This window comes from Grus americana, chromosome 7 (genome assembly GCF_028858705.1).
Source record: "Grus americana isolate bGruAme1 chromosome 7, bGruAme1.mat, whole genome shotgun sequence".
Classification (NCBI taxonomy): Eukaryota; Metazoa; Chordata; class Aves; order Gruiformes; family Gruidae; genus Grus; species Grus americana.
Window position 1 is genome coordinate 4,344,257 of NC_072858.1, and position 27,294 is coordinate 4,371,550.

Genomic DNA, 27,294 nt, shown 5'->3' on the forward strand with positions numbered 1-27,294 from the left:
TCCAGCCTGGCCTTGAACACTGCCAGGGAGCCAGGGGCAGCCACAGCTTCTCTGGGCAACCTGTGCCAGGGCCTCAGCACCCTCACAGGGAAGAATTTCTGCCTCACATCTCATCTCCATCTCCCCTCCTTCAGCTTAAAGCCATTACCCCTTGTCCTGTCACTGCACTCCCTGATAAACAGTCTCTCTCCATCTTTCCTGTAGGCCCCTTTAGGTACTGGAAGGTGATATATATAGCTAAATATATATATATATTTGTTCAACCCCAGCCATGTTCCCTGCAGCACTAACCCCAAGCAGGGTTAGCCCTGGCTGGAGATGGAGGATGGTCTTGTAGTGTTTGGAAATACAACGTGCCATGGAAAGAAAGGCAGAAACGTCTTTGTGGCCTGTAAGCCATAGCACCGCTGGCAATAATTGTCAGACGCGGTGAGGGATATTGGTTCCTGCCAGTTGTAAGTGCCCTGCTAGGATCTCTGCACTGGGAATAAATGAAGACTCGGGGGTGACACCTGTGCCCCATTTCTGATGGCTCCACGAGGTTTGGGCTTCTCTGTGAGCTTCCAAAGCATTTGCAGTTTGAAGAGCTACATCTCTCGTAACAGATACTGTACTACTGATGTCTTCTCCTGAGTTTTCTCTAACATCGTTTACTTTCCTGCAAGGGATGTACCCATGAACACTGAGGAGTCCTAGACAGCTGGCAAACTACTCCTCCTCCGTGAAGCTCCTTATTGTATGGTATGGCATATAGTACATGGGGCAGAGAGTAGTTGCTATGGAACAAATAAGGCAATTAAAATACAATATGCCCTTGCATCTCCCCAGGGTTATGGAGAGCTTCCTGTGGTTGTGAATTCACCATAAATAGCTATCCGCCCTGCAGGTGGGCTGTGAAGGATGGATGAGAGGGTACCCCAGAGGATGAAGGACCGGGTATGCTTGGTAAGGTAGAGTTATAGAGAAGACTTTGTGCCTGAAAGATCCCTGTTATGGGGAGGGTGCTGAGATGTTGGAGCTGAGTACAACGGGACTATTCATGTTGTGTGCTGGCTGCCGTAGACAGACAGCGCCATTCATGGGGTGACTTCATGTCCTCTGAGGAGCACGTGCCTTCGCAGCATGGAGTCATCTGCACCAGGAATCACAAGAGTGTGCTCCTGAAATGTGAATGGGTGGTTCTTGAGTTTTTCAGGGTTAAAATCAGCTTCAGCCTGGGCTGGAGATCCAGAGGAGCGGAGCGTGTAATGCTTTTGATGCTTGGGAGCCAGGCTGTCCCCTGCCTTGTTTTCCCCTCCAAACTAAGGAATAATGGCAGTTTCCATGAGGATCCATGCACAAAGGAGCTCGTACACTCCTAAAGCTGGAGTAAACAGCCCACCAGCTTGGAAATCTTTCAGGCTGGTCTTGACACTGAGTGGGGAGAAGTTTTAAACTGCAGGATGGGAGAAGTGACTTATCGTCTCCGATCGCCCAGCTCTTTCCTCTAGGGATAAAATTCTCTACATTTCCACGTGAGAAGATTTTCTGTTTAAATTTTGGCAACTTTCAGGTTTGCTGGTGGGGGCAGGAGGGGCCGCACCGATCTCGGTCAGTGTCAGCACCCACTCGAGCCAGTGGCAAATATTGCCAAAAGGTAGTGACAGGCAAAAAACTGGAGGTTTTAAATTCCAGACGTATCCCAGGAAATAGTTTGCTACTGATGTAACTTCTGAGACAGATTCCAGCTTCCAAGCTCCAGTGTTTTTTAAATAAACACAAATGAGAGCCTGCAAAAGTCAATTTGTGGCTTGGTGGGAAAAAGCCTTCGGTTCAGGATCAAAAGAAGATGACTGTGTTTGCAGGGTGCAGAGGACCTTGGAGGCTGGCTGGATTTAAATTTGGTCAGAATGTTACACATGCCACCATTGTTATTCATTGCCCTGGTATTTTTTTTTTTATTCAAAAACACAAGTAGTTGAATAAAATTCAAGTCAAAGTTGGAAATCAGGTTCATAATGATGTTTACTCCTGGCATGAATCGTTAATGGATGTTTTTCCTTCCCTGTTCCTTTGACAAACAAGTCTCCGTACGCGTTGAAGTATAGCAAACCTTGTCTCGGCTGGTGTCCCCAAGGCAGGGTAGAGACCGTGGCACTCGTTGGGGTTGCCCGCTGGTGCAAGCCCACGTTGCTGACGTCCTCCTGCCTGCGGTGCCAGGGAGGATGTTCATACGTGGTGAGGAACTTCATCCCGGAAATATTTCTGTTGCTTTCAGAGATGTTTTGCATCAGATTTTCCCTCTGCTGCGCTAAAAATGAAAGTTTTTGTTGGGCATCATAGATTGGCCTAGTCTAAGAGTTTTATCCAAGTGCGATTACTTTTAATGTATAGAGGGCAGTATGTTAAGAGGAATGGATTCGTTTGAAGTTATGACGCTGGACTGGACCTCATATGCGTCAACTCTGTTTGTGCCTCCTCTGCAAATGTCCTTCAAGCAGAGTTTTCCGGCCTCAGTTTCCCAACTGGAAAAACGAAGACAATGCATTTTTTCACCTGCCCGGGTCCATAAGCTCCTGAGGCCGTGCCTGCTCGGGTGTTGATGTAATTTGGGTGCTTCCCACAGCAATAAAACCTTGTTCTTAGGTACCAGGTCATATCGCTGCCAGAAGCAGCACGCCAAAAAGATCCATCTCCCTCTAAAAGGCTGATTTGTTGGCGCAGCTCTGGAGTGACCATTTCAGGCAAGGTGCTTTGGTATGGTCAGAGGACACTTGTAGGAGGTGATTTATCATAGCAGGCTCTATTTTAGTTACCCGACAGAGCTTTTAATAGCAGTAACATGTAATGCAGTGACATCCATTGTTTTGATTTTACAGTCGAAACGGTCCCATCTGCCCCAGTTACAAATTTGTGACTCACCAAACACAATGGGCTGAAAATAAATTCAGCCGTGGAAGCAGAACCGGGCCGTGCCCAGGGATGTGGGCGTTTTTGCCATGAAATCACTTTTCCAGCATGGGCTGGGACTTGTATGCGTGGATGGGCTCCTCTGGCAGCATCCCTTGCCCGGGTGAGGGGGCTCCGAGTGCCGAAGGGCTCGGTGGTACGCGGGGACCGTGCCCTGCCAGCCCCTGCTCCCGGCTCCATCCCGCCGCAGGGTCCAGGGATGCGGGGTCGGGCGTTGCGCCCTTGTGCACGCTCACATGGGAGGACAGGGCTGGAAAAACAAACAAAGCTTGGCAGTGTCTGTCCCAAACACAGACAAAATCCAATTGTATCCCGAAGATGCACATCTGATTCACCGCGTGCTGTTTAACCCTTTGGTCCCCGGGCTTATACGCTACGTGGACCCAAAGAACAGCTTTCATAAAGCGCAGAGATTCATCCTTGAATGAATTAATATGCTTGAAAGCAGTGGCCAAAAGCAGTTGTTGGTGCTGTTTTTAAAAAAGCCACCCAAACCCCAGCACTCCAGGAGATTTCCAGGCTTGCTGCTCCCTCTCACGGTTCAGGTGGATGCAGCGGCAGCAGGTTTTGCAGATGGTGGTCGGGTTTTTCTCCCTCGAAGGTGCTTCATCAATCACATCTTCTGCCAGAGGATTTTGGAGGCATTCAAAGGATGGAGCAGGGTGCAGATTCTGGATCCGCGGCTTAGCCCAGCGCAGCGGTGGGAACGGCTCCTCTGGGCACGAGGCAGCGTGGCTGTGGCCTCCCAGGCAGACGGTGTTTTTGTAGAAAATACTTTTATTAAAAAGTAGGATTTTAGTAGTGATGGTCAGAAGTTACTTGCGAGTCTCTTGCCTTGCAAAACTCTCCCAAAGCTTTTCAGAAAGCAGCACTAAATAAAGCAGGAGGGCAGTTCAGTTTTCTTTTCAAGAGAAAGATGCTCAGGGTCAGCCCGAGATGGAGACTGCGTCAGAAAAGTGATGTGTACTTCGAGCCTGCATTTAATTTGCAGGAGGCCACGGTGCCGGGTGCGACGGTGGGGGCATTTTAATGGTGGGCATATTTTAATCAAAGTACCGGTGCAAATAAAAGCTTCATGTCGCTGCCAGGGAGGTGGTGTCGATGAGGTGACACTGTCCCCGTGCTGGTGACAAGATTGGTGTGGGATGTAATGCTGGGCACCCGCTGGTGCTGCCGCGTGAATTAAACCCGGAGAAATCAGGTGGAAGTGTTCAGCTGAAGCAGGTTTCCACTGACACGGGCTGATTCAGGGAGATGAGAGAGTTTCACAGAGAGCATTTTATTTAGGGTATTGAATAAGAGATATTTTTTTTTTTGAAGTTTAGTTTTAATTTCTGTAAGGTCTTGCCTTATAATTTAGGGCATGAAGTGACAATAACATAATAGAAATATTACTTCTATGCAAAAAATGATGCAAATATAGTAAGAAAATGGAATAGGGCTGAGATTCTCAAAAAATCAGGTTTAAAAAAAAATAGAAAATTCCATCTTAGCGACGTTTCATCCTAACGTGGGACAAGTCGAAATACCAGCATCTCTCAATTTCCCCAAAGACGAGCCCCTCCAAACCCTGCAGTTTTGCCAGCCCTGGGGACGAGGCTCACCATTGCTCGTGCTGGATCCACTTCAGTGCGTGGCGTTGCAAAAGCATCATCAGGAGAGCAGCCCGGCCCCGACGCCACCGTCTCCGCTCAGCTCTGGGCAGCGCTGAGCGTGTCGGCATGAGCACCCTGCGGTGCTCCAGGGATGCTCTGCCGCAGCCTCTCGGGACGCAGAGGAGAAGGCGAGGAGGCCGCGAAAGGCCGGGCACGGGAGGGATGGGCAACCTGGAAATAAATAAATACGCAGTAATCACTTGTGAGGTTGCCTAATGACCTGTCTGAGCAAACGGGTTTCTCCAGCTCATAGCCAAGGGTTCAGTGTCTGTTAGGGAAAATATTTGTTCTTGGCAGGAAATGAGGATTTCCTCCAATTCTCGTTATGAATGGGAATGGGCCGGGAGGCTGCGCTGGGAGCGAGTCCCCGTGTGCGGGACGCTGCGCACGGGTGGGACGGTCGAGCCCTGGAGAGCTTCACTGCTCTGCGGTTCCGTGCATAGCCGGCCCTGCTGTATTTCTCTCTGTGATTCGTCTCTCCAGCATCTCCCTGGGGCTCTTGTAACACCGGGGGGGGTCCCATCATTGGGTCATATAACGGATTTTTCTTTTGCATTTGGGGAATCCACTAAAGATCCTCACTGTCACTGGAGCAGCTAGAGAGCTCCAAAGACAAGCAAAACTGTGAGTAAAACCAAATTAACTCCACAGGATCCAAACGCAGCACTAATATTAATGACTTAAAGCCTCCTTCTTGCCTTTTTTTTTCGTTTTGTTTGTTTAATACTGTGGTGTGAAGTGACTTGGTAGGATAATAGATATTTCTGAGTCTGCTCGTGAAAGCTGTTTTTCACACCAAACAGAATAAAACCAAAATTATCTGCTAAAGCTGCAGACTTTCAAAGCACCATCTAAGCTCTGGTGCCTGGTATTGCAAAATTAGGATTGGGGCTGTGTAAATATTCCTCTTCCTTAGCGGCGGAGAAGGGGCAGAGCTGGGAAGGCAGACCCTGGAAACAAGGGCAGCATCGTGGTACCCACCGGGAGCGGCGCAGAGAGCCGTCCCCTCCGTACAGGGGATGCTGCTGCTGACCCGCTCTGCGGCACGTCGACCTGACAAGGGTGCAAGGGTGCCTGCAAATTACTCAATGCCTCCATAGATAAAATAATAAAAAAAATAAAGTAGTGGATGAGTTTGAGCTCCCTGACGTGGCACCAGTGTGTATAACCCAGCTCCAGCTCCGCACCAGGCACACGAGCTCCGTTTGCGTTTCGCAGACCCCATAACTGCCTCCTGTGTTTGCCTTCCTCAGGTATTTCAGTCATTTCTTTCCCGACACTTCATTCACTGCTCAGAGGCTCTTTCTGCGGGAGGACGGGGTCAATGTAAGACCTGTGGCTCTCCCTCTATGGCAATATGTTGATTTTGGAAGCCACTGCTGCCGAGGGCTGCATGTGGCACGGTCCCCAGCGCTGCTCAGGGCAAGATGGCTGCGTCTCCCACTTTTTGGGGAGATCAAAGAGCCATAAGTGAGGTGCTGGTGAGATCTGTCTGGGGCATCCGCCGAGTTCACCTGTGCTGCAGCCTGGGGCCATTGGCAAAGCTCCTGAGATGCTCCCCGTGGTGCTAAAGAGGAGATTTGGTTATTCCGGCCTCAGGACTGAGCACTCCCTGAAGCAGATCTCCTTCCTCCTCCCTCCCTGTCTCCCTTCCTCCCCTTCCTGCTCACTGGGAAAACGACCTTGGGAGCACCAGCCTGGGGATGGAGTTGGAGGAAATTGTGGGGGAGAGCAGTGGATGTGTGCGTGTGCCTGGGTAACAGCAGCCGTTACAATGAAGTTCTGCAGAGCTGCAAATCCAAAGGAACCCCCTTTTCCACTCTCAAGCACCCGTCCGTCCTCCTTGGCAGCACGGATGAGTGCTTCGCACGACACAAATACCAGGCAGGACTTCGCCGTGATGCAAATGACCAAAGCGTCAGATAACAACCCAAGGTGAAGGTATTTTACAGGCGCTGTTTGCCTCAGAGAGTGATTTACACCCGAGCGGGGCAGAGAAGCCCCCAGCAGAGGTGACTTTGCTGCAGGAGCAGCGCTGCTCGCTGCCCGCTTCCCCCTTTCCTTCTGGCACCAGGTTATTTTCAGCTTTATGAAGCAACTGTAGCCCAGTGTGCTAACGGGAGGTGCTGACAGCTTGGTAGGTAGGGCTGGGGGTGCTGACAGCTTGTAGCGTTACACCTTCCCCGGGAAAATTGCGGCAATCACCTGGCAGGGTGGGGGGCGGGGGGAAAAGTGTTTGCGCAAAAGCCGTGATCACCGCGGGGATCGCGGTCCTGCTAATATTTATTCTAGCAGATCCACCGTGTTTGCAGAGACGTGTTTCAGGGAAAAACTCACAGCTGGGTGTTTTACGAGGGGAAGAGTTATACGAAGAAACGGTGCTGAGGGATTTCTCTGGCTTGCTTGCTGTCGGGGCTGCCAGCCTCCAGCCCCCGTCCCTTGCGAGGACACACGCTCAAGGGGAGGAAGAACTGCAGAAAAGGATGGATGTGGGCCGTGAGTCAGCTCCCGCAGCCTTCCCAGCTCTTGGCCTCGGTCCCCGCACGGTGCGGAGCATCGCGAGAGCCTTGCGGGAAGGAGACGGAGCCTGAGCTTGGTCAGCACCACGCAAGGGCTTTGCTCTGGAGGTCGGCTGACAGCCCTGTGGCTTGTTCCGAGTGGCCAAGGGTCTCTTATTCGTATTTTTAAATGATTTTTCAGGTGCTTGCTTTGGTAACGTCCCGTTTTCTTCCTCTCCCTGAGGGATTGCCCAGCAGCTGGATTGCTGGAGCTTCAGGGAGAGGTGGGGGAAGATAAATGGGCACCTCAAATGGCCAGCAACAGGTTATCGTGGTTGTGAGTAAAAGGTGTTTCAGGTGGAAGGTACATTACAGATGCTCACTGGGTGAAGTCAAGATGGCCACAAGCATCTCCCCAAAGCCACCTGTGTCAGATCCGGGAGGAAGTCTGGATTCCTAGGGTTGCCTTGAGACCAGCAGCATTTGAGATGCCTGATAGCCCTTTCAGTCTGGCGCTGAAGGACGAGGGTGTGGAGAGGCTCGGAGGGGGCCCAGGGCTGCCTGGCCATGGGGAACAAGCGCCGCATTGTGCCACCAAAACTGCTCTTTGGCCGATATCAATAGAGGACTTGACTGCCCGGTTTTGCCAGCTCAGCACTTCAGCACACGCTAAATTCACCCAATAAATAAAAAATGAGTAGAAAACTCCCCATGGGTTGAGAACAGACGCTGCATTGACCGTGGTGGCTGATCCACGGCCAGCGCAGGCGATGCTGGCTCGCTTATCACCATCTCGGGGGGACCCATCCCCAAAACATTCATCCCCGCCCCTCTGCAATGCCGACCCCGGCTGTGGAGCAGCCGTCCACCCCTCCGGGAAGGTGAGGCGTGGGGTTTCTCGGCAGCCGGTGCCTGTGAAAACTTGCTTGTCTGAGCTGAGCGCTGGCAAAGCTGCATCAGAGGGGAGTGCCTCTGCCCGGCACCCGCACGTGGCCTTCCTCCCGAGCAGCCGCCGCAGCGCTGGAAGCAACGGGACCGGTGGAAGGGTTTTTCTGTCCTCTTACAGGGGAGGTAAAAATATCACCTGGAACAACTCGAGTGTTCGTGGAAAATGTTGGGTTGCGGCATGTGTGGATTTGAGCAGGCAAAAGGAGGCTGTTGGCTTGATTATCTTGCCAAAGTCCAATAAAATGCAAAATTTCCCTGAAAGTCAAGTACCTTCATGGCTGTTCTCCGAGACGTGTCCAAGCTTGGAAACGCTTTTCGTTTGGATGGGAAGAGTGTTCCGTGTACCTGGTTAGTTGCTCTCCAGGTTGCATCCTCCTTCATTCATCATTAGAGGCATCCCCCGTGTCCCTCTCGGAAGCGCTGTAGAGCATCTCCCACCCTCGCAGGATGCTCCAGCCCACCCGCAGCAGCCCAGCCTGCCTGCGCCTGGGTACCAAGCCCAGGGAAGCGCCGGAGCCAGGAGATGAGCTCGATTAGCAGAAGGAGAAAAACTAACGTTCTCCGAAGTGCCAGAGTTTTGTTTGTGGAAGGGATTTGTGTTTCTGAGAGGGCTGTTGACTTTCAGGAGACTTAGGCTTTCAAGTGCCTAAATCACTGCTGGAAATATGCTTGCAATTTTTTTTTTTTAAATACTTAGAAAATATTTCTCCTATGTCCTCAGGCTTTCTCCAAGTGCGGTGGTAATTACAAGTTGTCCATTAACCACAACGTGCAGATCTCTGCTTGAAGCTGTTACGCATTCAGCACCTAGAGGACAGACCGCATGGAGAGGCGCGGCTTGTATTTAAAAAATACGAGAAGGATGACGTGGGGACTGGGTGCAGTTGCATTATGAAAGGACAAATACCTGCGTTTTCACACCAACTTGGGGCTTGTGGGTTTTCGGAAGGTTTCAGAGACTGAAGACCATGTGAAATGTGGCTCCCTCAGCTTGGGCAGTGGCCAACTTCCTCCCCGAGCAGCAGGAACTTCTCCTTTCAGATACAGCAGCCTCTGCGTCATCTCCTGCAACGGCTCGTTTCACCGTGGCGTGTCGTTTAGCACAAAGCCTCTCAGCAACGCGTGGTCAGTGGGTACCTTTGATTTGTTAAGAAGTTATTGGAGTGTGGAGTAGGTGGGACTTTGACCTGCGTCCCTCAGGGGCTACGTAAAGGGGTGATTTTGCTTCATTTGCAGTCTGGGGTAAGTTATTTTGGCAGAGTTACTCCCAGCTTACCTGGATTTGAAAGAAAAAAAACCTCAAGCAAATGTGGATAAATTCTCCGGGAATGTCAGTGGGGACGTCTGGAGCAAGGTTGTGTCTTCAGGCTGCGTTTGGCGCTGAACTGTGCCGCGGCAGACGCAGGCAGCAGCCCTGTCGCTGCGTGTGACCGATGCTCTGTTGGGTACCGACGCTCTCCTGGTTCCTCCAGGCTCTTGGGGAGGGTGTGATGGAAACAGCACCGGGGTTTGCCTTCCCCCGGATAAACGAGTGCCAGAGACCCAACGAGCTCTCCTCCACCCTCTGCTACCCCCAGGCAGCCCAGCATCCATCTCGGTTTGATGACATTTGTCTAACCTATGTTAACGGGTCCTGGTGATGAGGTTTTACAGCTTTCAGAAATCTTTAGCAGTGCACCAGGATCCTTACTGTCGGAAACACAATACGCCCTCCTACACCCCCCCGCTTGCTGTCTCCAGCCTAAACCTCACTTTTTCCTAACCTGTTCCTCAGAGGTCACCTCGTTGGGGCTTACCAACTTCTTGCTGCTCCAGACTCTGAGAGAGCTGCCGGCGTCTGTCTTCGCAGATTTAACCCCACCAGACAGCTTGGTCAAGAGAATTCTGACTGCTGCCAGGCGCCGGTGAAGCCTCTGGTCCGTATTTCCACCGAGACATGAGCAACCTATAACATATCATGGGATGTAGCTTTTCTCCTGTAGAGTAGTTTTCCTTTATGTGCCCATCTCCTGCAGCCTATAGACAAAATACAAGCCATGTACCCATGCCGCGGTCTTCTCATCACGGAGGCTTCAGCTGACGCTAAAAAAGCCCCCCGAGATAGGGATCTTTAAAAGCGAGGATTCTCCTAACCCGGAGCACCGCTTCATTGCAAATACGCTTCAGGTTTCATTCTGCACGTAAATCCCACGTCAGGAAAGGTGAACGTGAGGAGGAGGGGAGCGCCGAGGCGCGTGTGCTCGTTCATACCTATTTCTCGGTGTGGTTTCTGAGGATGTGGGGGCATAGATCAGGTGAGCATCTTCAGCTAGCGAGGGGGCTGCCTTGCCCCCGGGTATTTATTGGATTTATTTATTGATATTTATTTATTCAGGCCCATCGGGTGGGACGTGGCTGGGCCAGGCGTCTGTGAAGCGAGTGCGCCATCGCACGCTCGCTTTGCACGCTGGCTCTTGCGAGAGGCTTGCACGAGCTCCTGAGATGCTCGATGGTCTCCTGCTCAGAGCACACGCTCTGCCCCGCACCCAGCGGGATGGCCGCGTTATTTCCATTGGCATTCACTAATTAGGGTTTAGTTTGCTCTTTTAAAAAACAACCGGGGTATAAGGCATGCCCTGTCAGGTAAGCACATTTGTGGTGAGATGGCATCTCTGAGAGGTTGCGTCTGCTCTGCTCTGAAGGGTTTTGAATGCCCGTGAGCTCCTCGTCATTGCTGGAGCTTGAAACTGTTTTGAAGATGTGACAGTACGCAAACTAAATCAAGTTTCTGGGCAAGGCAACCAGCCATGGAGCCTCTGCATTAGAGAGACAAGGGACAGAGAACTGACCTCGCATGGTCTTTAATAAGGGAGGAGAGCCACGAGCCAGCACAGCGGAGGGTTTAGCAGCACACAAGCTCCAGCTGCTTAAAGAAGGGGCTGAAGTTTCTCTTAGCTAGCTTAGTAAATGGAGTTGTTGGAAACATTCATTTAGTTTTGGCAGAACAGCTCTGTACTGCCTGACACGTGCGACTGGGAGGTGCGCGGGGTGGAGGCGGCGATGGGGATGATCCGGGCCGGGGTGGGGGTGTTTCTGATGCCATCGCCTGTTGCAGGGACGGGAGAGGCGCAGGAGCTGTCGTGGAGAGGTCGGGGTTCGCAGTGGCTGCCCAGCTCCCGGGGACCAGGCGGCCACGAGCTGGGTGTTTCAGCTGCTCCACGTGCTTTCTGTTGGGATGGGGGGGCTCGCAGGTTTGGGAGGCCGGGGGGACTCTCGGCTCATCTGGTGTAGCTTCTAGCCCATCACAGCTTTGGGATTCCCTCCGGTCCCTGTCCCCACGCCCGTCTCAGCTGCCTCTTTCCCCTCTCCTTTGCAGAACCGCCAGACTTTCAACAGCCTTACCTGCCTTAGTGCCGCGGCCGAGGACGGCTCCCAGCGGCTCCCCGGCCCCCAGCCATGGACCACGGCCCCCCGCTCCCCGGAGGTGATGCCGGGCAGGACCCCCGCCTGCACCCCGGTACCGGAGCTGCCGCGCTCACGGGCCGATGAGCGCCGGGCCAGCAAGGACGACCTCTCCTGCGAGGAGGAGGAGGAGGGCGGCGGGAAGGAGGAGGAGGGGGTGGCGTGGCGGAGCGGCGGGATGGGCGCCGAGAGCCTCTTCCAGCTGGACGGCGAGATAGATATCGAGCAGATAGAAAACAACTGAGGAGGGAGTGGGTCCTCTCGCCCCGGGGTCGGGGGCTGCCAGCAGAGCCGTGGAGGGCTCCCTGCTGCCAGCGCGGGGTTTGCGGGGTCCTGCCTCTGCTCCCCTCCTGCCAGCTGGAGGGGACGAAGCAGCTTTGCCAAAATTTCATCAGGTATTTAGAGTAATTTGTGTGCGTGCGTGTGTAAATCTTGAAATTCTTTGTAACTACTGTAGCCAGACATCAGCTAGTCGGAGGAAACTGCCTGTCCAACTGGGGAAACCGGGCGCGGGGATCACCAAAAACTTGCATTTAGCGAGTAAACGGCTTTTGCCAACACAGGGTTGGAGCTGAGGAGGCCAGCCACACTCCCCTGGGTCCCACCTGCGCTTGTTTGTTCAGGGATGCAGAAGAAGAAACCACCGCCCATGGGACTGGAAAAAGTAGGGGGAAACCAGAATATTGAGATTTGCAAACTGAGTGCTGGCTGGTAGCTGCGGGGGCGGTTGCGGCTCTTCTGCCGCATCCTGCGTGGCCCCAGCACCCCCCCTCGCTCCCCATCTCCCTGGCAGTGCCGTGAGAAGGAAATCACAAGTGAAGTGTTTTGCTTAAATTTAATAATGGTAAGAGCTGGATTTTTACTTTTTTTTTTTTTTTTTTTAATTTTCCTTTTCCCGATGAGGAACTAAAGGGACCCCCAGCCCGCACAGCTCCAACGCAGGGCAGCATCCGCAAATGCCTTTCTTCCCTATTTTTTTTTTCTTCCCAGTCCCCTCTCTCAAACCATCGGGAAAAAGCCCCACATAGTCTTGGCGCTGCCCTCGCTCGGGTTCCCAACTCCCAGTTTTGAGCGGGGCTGGGCCACGTACCCATCTGCCCGCGGCTGTGCCCTCTTCGCTACCCGAGGCACGGCTGCCACCCTCTTTTTTTCGCTCTGTCTTACTGTGAAGGGGCTGCACGTCCAAGACACGCCGCGGGGTTACTTGACAAATATCAGCTGGCGAAAAGGCTGAAAATCCAGGTAGCAGCACTGAAAGCTTTTCCTCTACCTGTGCCTTTTTTTAAGCACAGATAAAGTGGTGACCATTGCGTTTGTTTGATAGGAATTCTCTTTGGTAAAAATAAGCTGTCCGCTTGCTAACAGGTTTAGAAGGACACATATATTTTTTTTTCTCCCTCTTTTTTTTTTTGCTTTGTTTGTTTGTTTAAATCTCTACAAAAGCTGTACGAGTGGCTTCCAGCATCTTCTGTGGGTTCCCTCAAGCTCAGGGTTTACTTCCCGAGCTCTGCAAAAGCGAGAAAGGAAAAAAAAGTCATTGATACCATCAGCAGTTGAAAACATGACACTTTTAATGGGGTTTGGCATTCCTGTTGGCAAAGCTTTAGGAGTCCGTAACTCAGAAAGGGCTGAGAGCCGCTGGTACAGGGTTTATTCATCATTTCTGGTTATGTTAGTGCACTTTTTCCTGCGGTGGGTCGGGATGCGTGTGGCATCTCCCATCACAGTGGAACCCATCAGCTGTTATATAGCTTTATCCCTGTCCTGGCACCGCAGAGGTTTTGCTCGTGGCAGCGACCACGTCCGCTCCCTCCAGGCCGGGTGCTGGCAGGCAGGGCCAGCCCCAAATACTTGGGGAAGGGATGACAGGGATGTCTTTTCATTTTGGGGGACCCGCCAGCTCTTTTAAAGTGTTGCTTTGACGCATCGTTTAAAAGAAGACACATCCTGGCTTCATTTTTAGCCCTCCTGTAGTGGCAGGCGCTGCCTGGCTCAGACATTTTGGCAGGGTCCAGCCACGCCGGCGTTTCCCCAGGCTGCGGCCACCCCTCGGGTCCATGCCCCCGCAGTGGCACAACTGCAGCACGGCTCTCGGCTTTGAGCCTTCCTGATGCTCAATACCCCCCCCTTCTCTCCGCTGACGTGTCCCCGGTCTCGGGGTGCACAGCTCCCGTTGGCCACAGGCACCTCCTCAGCTGCCGGCTCCTGACTGACCGAAAAAGAGCAAATTCACCCAAATCCATGTCTGGCTGCTGCCGCAGAGCTCCGGGTGGGCTCTGGCGTGTGCGTCACCGGGGCTGTAATTCCTAAGGGCTTCTGTTTTCTCTCCAAGGGCTGCTCCCGGTGCCATGCTACCCCCCCGGTAGGAAGGTGAGCAATGGACCACTACCCAGCTGTGCTCGACGTAACCGTAGCATTCAGTTTACATACAGCACAACCCGTTTGCCTTACTAAAGACACTTCTCCGACGAGTCGTGGCCTTACACTGGGCACGTTAGCGTAGGCACAGACTACAGTTAGCGACGGTTTTGAGGCCACGGTGGTGTTCTGTTGGGTATTTGGTTGTTGGGTTTGTATGATTTCATGTACTTATTCTCAGTTTAAGAAAGCCTTACTTTTTAAATATTTTTTTTCTCTCTCTCTCTGTAGAGGTAAAACATTTGTGGATTTATATATATATAAATATATATATAAATAAAGTAATTAAAAATATTAAATATAATATAGTATGTGCCTCAGATTCAGGGGACATCCTGTTGATTGTAAAGTCAGAAGTGACGTTGCTCCCCGGCATCAGGAGATCCGTACCCTACGCCCGCAGCGACCGCAGCGGGAGAGCAGCGCGTCCCCCCCCGGGGGTCCTGCTCTGGGTTCGTAAAGGACTTCACCTATTAGTACAGAGATGCTTCGGTAAACCCACCTCCCCCCAGCAAATTCCTGCCGGCTGCCAGAATGTGATATTAAAGTAATATGCAGACAAGGGCTGTTATTCCTTGCTAGGTAGCTAAAACAGGTTCACGATTGTGAAGAAACGTGGTGGCTTGTCCAGAGCGTGACCCAGCCTGGCCAGCAGCCGTTGCAGGATGACAGCAAGCTGTGTCAGCAGCAAGAAGGGTTCATCGGTGCCAGTCCTGCAAAAAAAAAGGATTTTAATAGGAAAAGTCTTAGCACGAGCACAGGGAGTTTGCTGTGCGTTCGCAGATGCAGCTCTTCGAGCCTGTTCTATGGAAGATTACATTTAAAAAAAAAAGGCAAAAGGAAGTAGTTGTAAAATAGATTGTAATTTTTCCACGTTATAGCATAGCCTATTTGGCCGATAAAGTTGTGTTTCAAGTGCATTGTTTAAAAGCTCCTGGCTGAACGGGCTAACAGACTTACGTAGGACGTTATAGGATTGTAGCAGTGCTTTACAGCGTATATGGGTTTGATGTTCAAGAAATCAAAAGAAGAGGATGGCCAAAAAAAAAAAAAAAAAAAAAAAAAAGCCTTCTGAAGCTATGACTGTAGTAGCCAAGTCTCGCTGGCAATTGCACAAGCGCAGCGGGATGTACGTGTCCCCGGGGAGGGGCTGCCCGAGGTGCCCCCGCCGGTGCGGCTGCCCTCTCCCCGGGCGGGCGAGGAGGCTGCCCACCCGTACCCCCTCCATGACTTGATTGCACTAGAGCAGCTCAGTCTCAGGAAATTGCTTGTTACTTTTACTGTGTAAATAAAGCTTCCTGGTTCAATAACCCCCGGCCGGCGTCTCGCCTCTCTGTGCTCTCCCCGTGGCCGGGCACTGCGGTGGGGTCGGGGTGAGGGGGGGACCCAAAAATGGGTGTGAGTTGGGAAAGCCCCTGGTTGGGACCCTCCATCGGGGTGTCCATGTTAGAAATAAAGTGTCCCAGCCTTGGGTTGTACCAGAAAAAAAATAATGGGCATTTTGTGACATTCACATGCAGATAGATGTGATGCATCCCCCTGCAGTGGGGGGGACACCTCCTGTGGCCCCCCAGCCTGACGCTGGCTGTTATTTAGCTGTAACGCAGCCGAAGAGGTAACAGCGAAATGCAAATCAACGTTGCAGCGCCAAGTAGCACCTTAAGCTTTGTGTTTAAGGACAGAGATAATGTCCCACCCCTTAAAATAAAATCTAAATGCGAGCAAGGCCAGAGCCCGTGGCATGGCAAAGGCATGTGGGGTGTTAAATTCTTGGGGAAACGGGGTAATATCTCCCTGCAGCCTTTGTAAAGCAGAGAGGAAAACGGCTGCGTTTCCTCAAGTGAGCAAACAGTTTAAAAAGTTTCATGACAGATGGCAGGATGTTTATCTGCCTGAACTTAATCAGATTGAAGTGATAGGCTTAGTATAATAGAACAAAAAGGAAGAATTGTAGGATAAAAAAATTCTCAGCGATCTGTCACAGCCCTAACGTTCGACCAGGGTTTGCGGCATCCTTCGCGTGTGCACGGATGCACACAGTGCTGTACACTTTGGCTGAACCGCTACCCAGAGGATAAAAACATACAAAAACAGACCAAAAAATTGCACTAAGGTCATTTTCCCAGATGTGGTTTATTTTATTATAATTTAACTCCCAGCCCACTTTCCCCTGCTGTCCCCAAGGGGTGCTGTGCAGCTCAGCAGCCAGCCGGTAGCTCTGACAAACAAGGGTTTCCAACACTCACAGGCTGCTCCAGGAACACGGAGCATCACTTCGGTGTCCTTCAGGGATCGAGGTCGTCTTCAGCTGGTGGGACTACTGGAAATGTAGCTGGAATTATTGTTTACCTCCCACTTGCAAATGTGGAGAGCAGTAGCTGAATGCAGACAGTGGCCAGAGCACACTGCCTGAGTGTATGTATGTATAAATATACGTCGCACATACATAATTGCATACCTTTCTGTGGTCCCATGGCAGGTCTGAAGCAGGTTAAAGCCCAAACGGTCTCGTTCCACTCCAGTCTAAAGCACAAAGTCAAAAAAACCCGAGGGGGTGTGGAACTGCTGACACGCTGGTTAAAAGGGGACTTCTGCCTCTGAGAGGGTGACTCTGGCAAAGCCGGCAGGTGGGTGCAGGTGGGCACCCCCTGCTTCCCTGGGGCGGAGGATGTGATGGAGCAACCCCCGATCTCTAGTTCCGCTCCCTGGTTTGAGCCCCTGTCTCTGCCACGCGCAGCGCAGCCAGCGTTACGGTGCATGCTGCAGCAGCTGCGCTGTAAAACTGCTGCACGCGAGAAACCAAAAACCCCGGGGATCTGCGGCAGTCGGGCAATGCCCGGGGCAGGGAGCAGCTCCTTTTGGCAACGCTTATTCTATCGTATGTGTGTGTGCAGCTTTGGTATCCAGGAGAACTGGAGGACAGTCTAGCAAGGATTAGCGGGAAGGAAAGACGGTGGGTGAGCAGGAGCTCGTGGGAGGGCCAGGCGTGCCTGCCGTGTCCCGTGATGCTCCCCACTGGAGCTGTGGGGGGCTCAGTGCCGACAGCGCCCGGGCACGGGCGAGGCCCTGGCTGCACGGCCAGGATTTTAATGGGAAGGGGTAGGAAACCCCTGTCCCCCCCCGACAGCCACGTCTGCCTGCAAGACCCCCCACGGAGAGAAGGAAGAGCCCATCAGTCCCATGGCCCTCGCCAGCTTATTCCAGCCAGGGAAAAGCATTTCAGATCCTCTAAGCATCCCTGCCAGCGCTGATGTGACTGAACACGACAACAAATGGCCCAGATCTGCAGGACGAGGTTTATTCCCGACAGGTCGGTGTGGTTATTCCGTAATGTGTCACAGCATTACTGGATTCCTGAGCCCTAACCTGGAGCGGTGCCAGCCGGGCTAAACGTGGCAGAAACGCGGTTGCCGGCTTGCCGAGGGCTCAGGGGCTGTGCCCCTCCCCAGGGTTTTTGTGCCGCCCGTAGCAAGAGGCACGCACGGGACCCCGCAGAGCGGGGCTGGGCCAGCGCACCCCAGCCCGGGGCTCGGTGGCTTCCATCACCCCTCAAGGACATCCCCCATGCCATCTCAGGCACCCCAAAAGGCAGAGAAAGGGTGAGTTAAACAGCAAAGCTTGTCCGTGAAGGGGTGCTGGGTCCCCCGTTTCCCACCTGGGCACCTCCGGGCTGGGTCCCTGGTGTGAACCAAGAGTTAAAGCAGACAGAGGTGGGAGAGGACGCCGCAGCCTCGTGGAGGGGTGCACGCGAGTCCTCCTCCTCGTTCCTTCCAGTCGCCCACGGCGCCGTCGGTTTTACAGCTGCTGGAGGATAATGTCAACTGCCTCGGCGAGGTTGTTCACATAGGCGTCCGGCTTCACGTGGGGGTGGTTCTCATCGCAAGGCCTGCGAAGGAGACAGACGGGCACAGCTCAGCAAGGTCGGGCGCCCAGCCAGGTCCCACGTCCCCGGCCGTCCGGCTGCTGCTGTGGCCCCAGAGCCCAGGGCAGTGCCAAGGTGGCCCCAGATGAAGCACCCTTGCGTCAGCCCAGCTTTCACATTCCTCCCTTTTCTGGGTTTTTTTTTTCCCCTTTTCCCCCTCCTCTCCCTACCTCCCCTTACCCAGGTCTTTCCTGGGTGCTACAGTAGGTCCCATGTCCTCGTGCAACTGGGCTGGGCAAAACTTTGCAAACCCTTGTACGGAAGACAATCTACATCATTAACTAACTAATCCAAATTAACGCACTGGATTTTACATGGCACTTCTTCATTCAGGCAACAGCACTATCAGACAGGGATCGCTGGGAGGACACTCCACTGCAAGCCTAGGATCCTACAAAACTGTGCAAATAAGTATTCTCCCATGGCTTTTCTCTAGAAATAGGTAAAGAAAAGAAGAACTCACTTCCGACCTAGAGCCACAAAAAGTCCGTGCGTAGCTTCAGTGAATGGGGAGGCTCTGTCAGGGTTTAATTTTGCAGGACCACCATCATCTTGTAAATCTAACAGTGGTGGTTTCAGACGCTGCCATGAAAAGGGTCAGACTCACCCCCCACCACGAATCACCACCCCAAAGCAGAGCGGCTTGAAGCCATTTTTTGCCAATGATTTAATTAGAGGTACTGGCCTAACGAGGCGCAGATGCACAATCCTATTTTACTGATTCAGCAGCACTGCTGGTGGGGAGGGGGCAGATGTGGGAGGCAGCAATTTTCCAAGCCTTGTGGTCCTGTTATGGCTCTTGGGCTGAGAAACCCAACAGCTGGTGAAGAGAAAACATATGTATTTTATACGCCTAATGGCTTTCCTTTGGGAAAGAGATGAGAGCCCTAATGTCCACCTCCCATCTCTCTCCCTCCCTGTAAAGGCCAAACCTTTATTTAGCACGGGCCATTTTCTCAGCAGGGAAGATGCATTTCCCAATGGATGCATGAGAGACAGAGAGATTATTATTATTATTATTATTATTATTATTTATGATGTGCAGAATTTGGTGAGCACTTGTCTGTACAAGTACCAAATTATTTCTTCGGTTCCAGCACTGAAGCTCCCCAGGGCTATTTCCTTTCTGTTCATTTTTTCAGCCGCGCTCTTCACGTCCGAGTACACGAGCTCCTCGCAAAGACACGGCCTCTTTCAGGAGCCCACGCTGCTCGAGATTTTACTTGCTGCAAAGTTACAGAATGCAACTAGGAAAAATAAAAGATGTTGCTACTCAGTTTTCCTTGTGTCACCTGCAAAGCAGGTGGCACAAGGACGATGGCTTCATGAAACAGACTCTACGTTGGTGCTGGCTGTCATAAATACCATATTTAAAAGGTGGAAGGTTATTCCATGGGTCTTTATTTAATTATCCAAGTTCTATCTTGTTACAGGGCTAGGGTGCAATAAGAACAGTAATTATGATGTTTTTTAGGTTTTCCTCAACTGAAGAAGAATTTAGATCACTGAAGGTAATGCAAGTTATAATATACAATGGAGAAAAACCTTCAAATATACAGAAAGTGAAAATCCAGTATGTATTTGTCCCTTAGGTGGTGATTATTGCTCACCCTCTGATTTAACCAAGAGGCTTTTATGAATACAGAAATACTTTTGGGGGGGGGTGTGGTAAAATACTCATTTCTTGCCAATAATCCTTAATTTGAGTGGCGATCTAAAAAAAGTAACGAACAAAACTTCTTTCCATTTGACACCCCGAAAAATGTTTCTTTCCTAGCTTATACATGAGGATAAAATTTTAAGAACTGCTTGAAATGAACGCTTCTACAAGAAATTTTCAATTACACAGCACTCTTTGATCTATTAAAAGGATTTTGTGATTGATATCTGCGCTGACTATACAGAAATCCACCTGTAACTCAGCTGCTAAATGCCAGTCATCAGGGAAATGCCCTGTCTGCACTAAATGTGTGCTGCGGAAGGGATGGGTGTATAGGTACATATACACTGCAGTAAAGCAAACTGGGAAACAAGGTATTTTTACCCATTCATGCCAACAAGGTGTGAGGACAACGCACAGACTGGCCAGCCATCCGCTCCTGGCTCCAGCCACCTTCGCTCCAGCGGAGCTATGAGTTCACCCTCGCGTGTTGCCCAACTGCCCCACGGGACCACTGGGCTGGACCTGGGCTTCATTTTTATCCGCTGCCCCCCTATTATTCACCTAAGCCTAATTATTTCTCTTCTGCTTTGCAGTCCAATACCCTGCAGGGTTACAGCTGGGAACCCTAAAATACCTTTCTGCTACCCATGCTGCAGACAGACGGCCTCGCTCACAACACAAGGGTTGCAATAGTTTTAATAATACTTTACTGGCGTTATGCAGAAGAAAACGAGAGGAACACGCAGCCCTTACGCAGCAGATGTCTCCCGTTGAAGCAGCCGGGGTGCAGCAGAGCCCGGCCACTCAGCAGGTGCCCCCCTGCCTGGCCCGGCTCCAGCCAGGACCCCGCTTCCCTCCCGGGGTGGGGACCAGCCCCGTGACACCGTGCTGTCCCCATGCCAGCCATCCCTACCCCTGGGCTGCAAAGTGTATTTCATTTCAGCCCATGGCACGTTTTGGAGTTATACTTTTCAGACATGTCCTGTATCTTAGGTTACCTATATGCTCATTGCTGCTAAGTGGGGGGGAATGCAATAAATAAAATTGTCTGAGAAACAACTGGAACCGAAGACACTTCCTTGCTCTCTTGCCTTCTCCTAAGGCCACGCCGAGGAGTTTTTCTTCCTGTCAGTGCCACCCCAAGAGCTGTTTCTTGTGGCCTCTTCCTTTGTCTTGCAGAACGCTTTGTAGCTCACACAACTGCACACAAAAAGCCAAGCGATGCTTCCCCCCGCCCCAGCTCAGTATCGCTCTTTTAAGCTTCTGTCGAAAGGAAACTGCAAGCAATAATCCCCAAACACTAATGCCAAGAAACAATGCTCCAAATGTAGCGAAACAATTCAGGAGCCCAAGTCTGGGTGCCAGAAGTGAGGCAGAAGAGGGAGCCGTGCCATAAAACCTCCAGGCAAACCCAAGATGCTGGAGGATGAGCCCTTCTTCTGCCATCCGAAGGGAGCGGAGACCGAGGCTCTATGCCAGCCTCTCCCCTGGGGAAATCGGGCTTTTTCCCAGGAGAAACCCCCAGTTACTGAGAGTTTTAAGATACCCTGAAGTGGAGCATTGTGCTCTGCAGCTCGGCGCTGATGTCCTGGGCGTTGCTTCGGTGCAGCAGAGCCTCCCGGGACAGGGCCACTGCGTGCAGGTGGAAACTTCATCCAAGAGCAGATCTTGGTCTCATGGTTTCAGCTTGGCTTCTCTTCCAGTGACAATGACCCTTTTTGCATGGCACGGTGGCAGACATCACCACGGCAGGTCACAAAACTGACAGTGGAAGTTACTTTTTAGTACTTTTCTCTTTTATATTCCAGAAATAAATAAAAAAAAAATCTAAAAATATCTTTAATTTGCTAGTTGAAGAATAAACTTGCATTGAGCTAACTTTAAGACAAACTCCTCCTGATTTTTTTTTTTTTCACATGGGACTCTGGTTACAGAGAAGACCATAAATCAAAATGACAGAAAATTATATTCTGTAGCTGAATACTGAGCTGTCAGCAGTCTTGGCCAGTGCACAAACTCACTTGTGAAAAATCAACTACAGCCTTGGGAAACATTGTCTTCAGTAAAGCAGGACTCCTTGGAGCCGTTCAGCACCACGGCCCGGATACGTGCACAGGGAACATTTTCCAGCCCAAGCCGGCCATGACAGCTGTGAAATGTGGCGCTTTGTTTCTGCAGCACCTCTCGGTGGCCACCTTGCTGGTATACAAAGCAATCAGGGAAAGAAGTGACTTAGCACAGGGACCCTCTGAAATCTGGGGTGGTCCTTCTGGGTCCCTACTGTTAGCACAGGGCAATGTTAGGAGAGTATGTATGTTCTTCAAAAGAAAAAGCCATCCAAAACGATCCATGCATTACAACACATTAAAGATAGGAAGTATCTTTAGCATGATGCAACACAGACAGAGGTCTTGAGACTCAGTAGTTACTCATGTCCATCAAACCATCCTCAGGAGATGACTAAACATCCTCCTCTCCCAGGGACCATTTATCACTGGCAGGGCTGCAGAAGCTGAGCAGCTATCTATAGCCCCATGTGCTCTGAGCCAGACCCTCCGCCCATACTAAACTGGTTAGTTCAGATCAATGCTTCAGCCTGAGACATCAAGGAAGCAGCAGGGTGCTGCAGAAAACTGGCTCTGCAATTTTAACTCTTCACTCGGTCACTTGGTAAGAGAAGCTCCAGCATGGTACCAGGGCTACTGACTAGCAGAAAGCGATGGCTTCCTCCTGGTGAAGCATAAAACCAAATCCCAGATCATGAGGGGCTGTGAAAAATTAGCTTCTGCAAGAATAAGAAGGTTCGCTTACAGTCTGGGTCAGATTTCCACTTGGATAGGTCTGCTCTGGCAAGCTAAATTCCCCACTAGACTCAGCTATCAGGAATGGTCTTGAATTGCCCTGACCCATAATTTTCTGCAATGGTTCACCCAAATGCAGTTGAATATCTGTGAGGGATGAAGGGATCTATGCTGGTTTGCATAGTCCTTTGCAGGAACTACTAGGAGTCTTTAAAGTGAATGAAGCTAAATAAATACATGCAGAAGAGCGCATTGCTAGGGACAGTGTAAAAGGATGCCCCTAAAACCACAGACTTGGAGTTAACCCTGTTCTGTCCCACACCAGCTGGGATTCTGGGTTTAGTCTGTGGGTCAGGGCAGGCATCGGCCACTGCTCACAGCTGGCTCCGAATGGTGCTCTCACAAGGGACCGTTTCTGCAAAGGGAATTGGAGCTGCGGAAGGAAAACAGGCGGCTGGGTGCTGGAGGTGTCCTGCCGAGCTGGGAGCCAAATGCTCCACCGGGAACAAGGAGGGGGTGTCTGAGCACCAGACCCTCACGTCATGCTGTCCTAGGAAACTTCACGTACCCGCTGGAATGATTTTCTCAGTGCCTCACACTCATTTCCAACAAAACATATGGAGAACAAAAAGGACACAGCTGGATTACTGTGTGGACAAAATATTTAGCGGATAAAAGTCTGAGTGGAGGTAGCCGACACAGATAGTCATGGCCACAGGAATGGAAACAGCCCCAGAATCCAGCGTAACTCCAGACCTGCCAAAACTTGATTTCAGAGAACAGGAGCAGATGGGGATTGATCAACACATGATTAGTATCCCAGGTTAAAATTAGCTTTTGCATAGCTCTTTAAAAATAGGGGTGGGTAGGAAAAACACCATGCAGGGCCAAAGCAAGGCACAGAAGTTAATTTGAAAAAGACAAACGATCCCACATTCCAGCGTACGGAGCTGCAGTCGTTTGGCAAACCTGATCTGTAACGCTGCCTGTCCCACGATCGCTGACCTTTCCGGCAGCCCAGCTTTCTGTGAGACAGCGAACCCCATCCCACGAACCCTCCCTCTGTTTGTGCAAGAGACCTCTCTCTCTCACCACGCACGCTTCCCACTAACTCCCCAATTAAACAGCATATACTCCTGCTGCAAAAAATTAGATAGAAAAGCTCGAAACCATTTCTCCTGACAGCGTATTCTTCAGGGGCTCTTCCACGGCTGTAATACATGCGAGACAGAGTTGAACAAGATTCACTTTATGAGGAACGCAAACAGACACTGTAACCTTTGCTAGTTTCTTCGGACACATGCAATCATTTTACTCAGTGCCATGAGTGAAACTCTCATTTTTCTGAAATGTGCAATTTAATCAGTTTGGCACTGAAAACCCAAATAAATCACAGTGACTGACAGCACACTGATGGGCAGTTGATGAATGGCTGTAGAGCACGTTTCCCGACGGTATGATGAGAGGCAAACCTGCACCAAAGCCACTAAATGTACCCAGTGTTGGAGCAGGTCCCAGAACTTCAGGGAACCCCATACCTGGACCCCATATCTCATGTTATGGACAGATCTTCCTGGAACAGGAAGAGAGGCTTTTGTGGTCAAACCACTAGATTTTGGAGAGCTGCTGTGACGGTGTGCATGACCCGGGGCAGAAGGTTTGTCCTCACGAAGCAGCTAGCACCTTCCTTTGCTTTGCTGCCATCATTTGGGAAGATGCTTCTTCTCAGAGAGGTGGGCACCATCAACAGAAACTCCTACCTACAAGCCGTGCAGCTGAGGATGCCTTCTACATTGCTGCAGGAGTCGGTGGCCTCTAGAGACAACCTTGCCATGCCATCTCCTCCTGGCCACCAAGCCTGCAAGAGCTCCAGGAAATCAAACCCATGGTAGAGACTTCCAGCCACCTCCACTGCTCTTCTCTCGCCTCCCAGAACTGCGCACACAGCTAATTGTGCTTAATTGCAACTCATTTAAATTGAAGCGTCCACAAACAGGTAGAAATTAACAGCCAAGTTGTTTGCTAACACGTAAAGGAAGTCTGTGGGCTTGCCTCTTAATCGTTCCCGTTTACGTTAAACTGCTACAGTTTTAACTGAGCAGAATAAACCCGCTTAGGTACAATACTTCTCCAGGCAATATACCTCAACATACAGGAAAATACAAAGATTGAGGCAATAAGGAGTTATCTTTCTGCATAAATTACCTTAAAAAAAAAAAAAAAAAAAAGCAAGCTTAGCAAGTGCTAGCAAACATTCCCCAGATCTTTGTTTTTCTGAATTTCAAGGCACTTCCTGGGGTGAACACTTGTACTTTTCAAATGTACATGTGCTGAAAATCTAAATTGGAGTGTTGTGGTAATTTGTTTGTTTCTAATCAGTTGGCTGCATGGTGATGCTCTAACTAATGAGCTCAGATACACAATTACAGAAATAGCTGCTTAGGAGAGGATGCTGGGAGTACTGCTAGGGCTAAAATAGGTGCATGGGGGAGTGCTTGGTGTCCCTGCTGCGGTTTGCTCTACCAGGTCTTCTACCAGGTCTTTTTAAACTGGTACTGGCCAAGATCTGGTGAAGGATATCACATTGGGAAGCAAGGAGGAGGTTGGAAATGGTGATTGTAACTGCAGATATGAAGTGGTTCTGGGAGAGCAACTGGGGCTTTGTCAAAATAAAGAAGTAAAAGGAGCAGAGGTGACCAGGACAGATCAAAAGCTGGAGGCTGGCAGTGGCAAACTTCCACGGACATTACACATAAAACTTGGGAAAGGATCAACACAAATATTTCCAATACTTCTCTTCGCAGGCACAACCTTTACTCACACCGGTTGTAAGTTATCCCTTGAATAATCCCAATTCCTGCCATTTCTGCAGGATACACCACACCAACCGGCCGTTGAACATACAACGCTGAGGAAGCAGATGACGCAGGCAGCTGTTTTCCTCCACCCATCCCTATTTATTTTCTCTCTCAGGAAATACAGTACATGTGAACATGCCAGATTAGGAGCTTCGGAGACTAAAAGTCCTGAAAGTCTTTGTACGGGCTGCGGATAGGACATACACAGATTCATCTTAAGTAAGAGACAAGGCATGAAGAAATTCAGGACAGCGATGGGGAGACATGATGCAAAGTGCTGTCGTCGGGACGGAGGGTACCGTTGGCTAAATGCTCTCATGTGATTACACCAGAGCATAAGATTTTATTAGAACTGACTTCTTTCCCCCACCTCCAAAACCCCTCATGCAAAAATGCACTAAAAAGTCAAGCTGGTTTGAACAAATATTTAAACAAGCCGAGCACTGGTGTTCAGGCATCTGGGCAGCAATTTTCCTTGTCAAAACTGCAGAGCTCTCTCATCTTGTAAAGTAAAAGCAGTTCAGCAGGGGCCCGGCATCAAAAGCGTGCGTACCAGCGTTACAGTGGAGGAGAGGGTGCAGCACACGTCTGTTCTGGTTTTGGACTGGTTCCCAGCCTGCTTGTCCCTGAACACACGTGCCCTGGGGACAGCTGGTGTTGCAGGGAGAGACGAAACATGGTGGCCATCAGGATGGTGAGACACTCAACTGGCCCCTTCTGCTGCACGGGGCTCTGGTCCCTTCTTCTCTGCCCACGCTGAAGGCACCATGTGGGCTCTGAGCTGGGACCTACTATGGTCCCATCCAATGGTTAAGCCATCATGGCTCAAAAGCCAGCCTTGCTCCATGCTTGGGATGATGGATACTTAATCGGGACTCCTCAGAGAAGACCGAGGTGGAAAGTGGTTACTGCTGTCCTGACTGCCATCCTTAGCCTCATGGAAACAGTTTTAATTTGTCTCATGTAGTGAGGGTGCATTGTAAAGGAAGTATTGGTAATATTTGTGCAACAAATTCTGTTAGGTCAACTGATACAGCTAGAAGAGACATAAATGTTTGAGAACAGAAAATGTCTCACTACTGGGAGTGGGAAGCCTCCGCAGCAGTGCACATTCACCCCTGGGTCGCCCGGGTTTCCCCTGTCACGCTGGCCCAGCGTTGTCTGTCCAAAAGCAAGATGCTGTGCCCAGGCTGGTCACCTGAACCTCTCCAGGAGCCGCCTCCTCAGGACAGACAGGTCCCTCCGAGGGGAAAGGCAAGGGTATTCATTCCGCGTTCATCCCATCTTCTTAGATAACAAGTCCGGATAGGAAATATCCTCTGGAAGTGATAATTTTTTTCCCTATCAACCCTATCAAAAACAGATGACGAGCTCATACCCCAGAACCAGTTCTTTGACAGCCAGGGCTAGGTGCAAAGAATCTGGTCCGACTTTTAGATGAAGTTTAGATAAAGTTAACAGAGATAAATCCTACCTCTTGTGTTGCTGCAGTCTGCGAGCACATGCTGGAAACGAACCGTATATGCCGGGCATGTTTGTGTAAGCGCAATAGCCCCCGGGTTGGATGGGGTGGACCGGGGGATCAGAAGCTCTGCGCTGTACATATGGATGCACCTACTGCTGCAACGCAAGTACAGCACAGCTGTTTTCAATAGAAGCAAGTCTCCTTCTCCCCCTCAAAAGTTAAACACACGTTTGCTGTTTGCTGAGAAAATCTGAGAACGGCCCCTGCTTTGCCAAACTATCCAGTCTAACAGGGTGTTTGCAAGCACCGTGAGACTCAGCTCTGCCTGCTTGGATTAATTATTGATGACCTGCATGGCTTTGCCAAATGACCTCACTCAATTCAGTAGAAAATAATTTTAAACGCCTCTGAGAAAGAATTTGGACATTAAAATTTTCTTTGTGCATATATACAAACAGATGTGCATCTTAAATGCAACAGATGCATTAGCATCCCCATTAATGGGACTTAATATTACACGAGAGTGGGAAAGATTAATTTCAAGGGCTGAATTTGAAGCTCAGTTGTGCTCAGGCATCTTACTCTGTTAGGTATTTTTAAAGACCTTAACCTAAGAGAATATTTCATTGCTTTCCTTTAATATGTTGCTTACAAAATCCATGTGAAATGTGTAAAA

At 50.7% G+C, this 27,294-nt stretch overlaps 2 protein-coding genes across 7 annotated transcripts in view; one reads left to right on the top strand and one right to left on the bottom strand.

Annotated features, from left to right (window-relative positions):
- The window catches only part of FAM53B (family with sequence similarity 53 member B), a 53,886-nt gene extending 38,499 nt beyond the window's left edge, over positions 1–15,387 (top strand). For all 4 annotated transcript variants that reach the window (XM_054832868.1, XM_054832870.1, XM_054832869.1 and 1 more), the window contains one exon: positions 11,406–15,387. In XM_054832868.1, coding sequence (XP_054688843.1) covers positions 11,406–11,735 — 330 coding nt within the window. In that variant the 3' untranslated portion in view covers positions 11,736–15,387. The remainder of the gene's footprint in view (positions 1–11,405) is intronic.
- Positions 15,388–17,191: 1,804 nt separating this feature from the next.
- LHPP (phospholysine phosphohistidine inorganic pyrophosphate phosphatase) overlaps positions 17,192–27,294 on the bottom strand; it is an 88,876-nt gene continuing 78,773 nt past the window's right edge. For all 3 annotated transcript variants that reach the window (XR_008577972.1, XM_054832873.1, XM_054832875.1), the window contains one exon: positions 17,192–17,795. Coding sequence is in view for 2 of the 3 variants with exons in the window: in XM_054832873.1 (XP_054688848.1) it covers positions 17,705–17,795 (91 nt within the window). In the remaining variant the exon portion in view is untranslated. The remainder of the gene's footprint in view (positions 17,796–27,294) is intronic.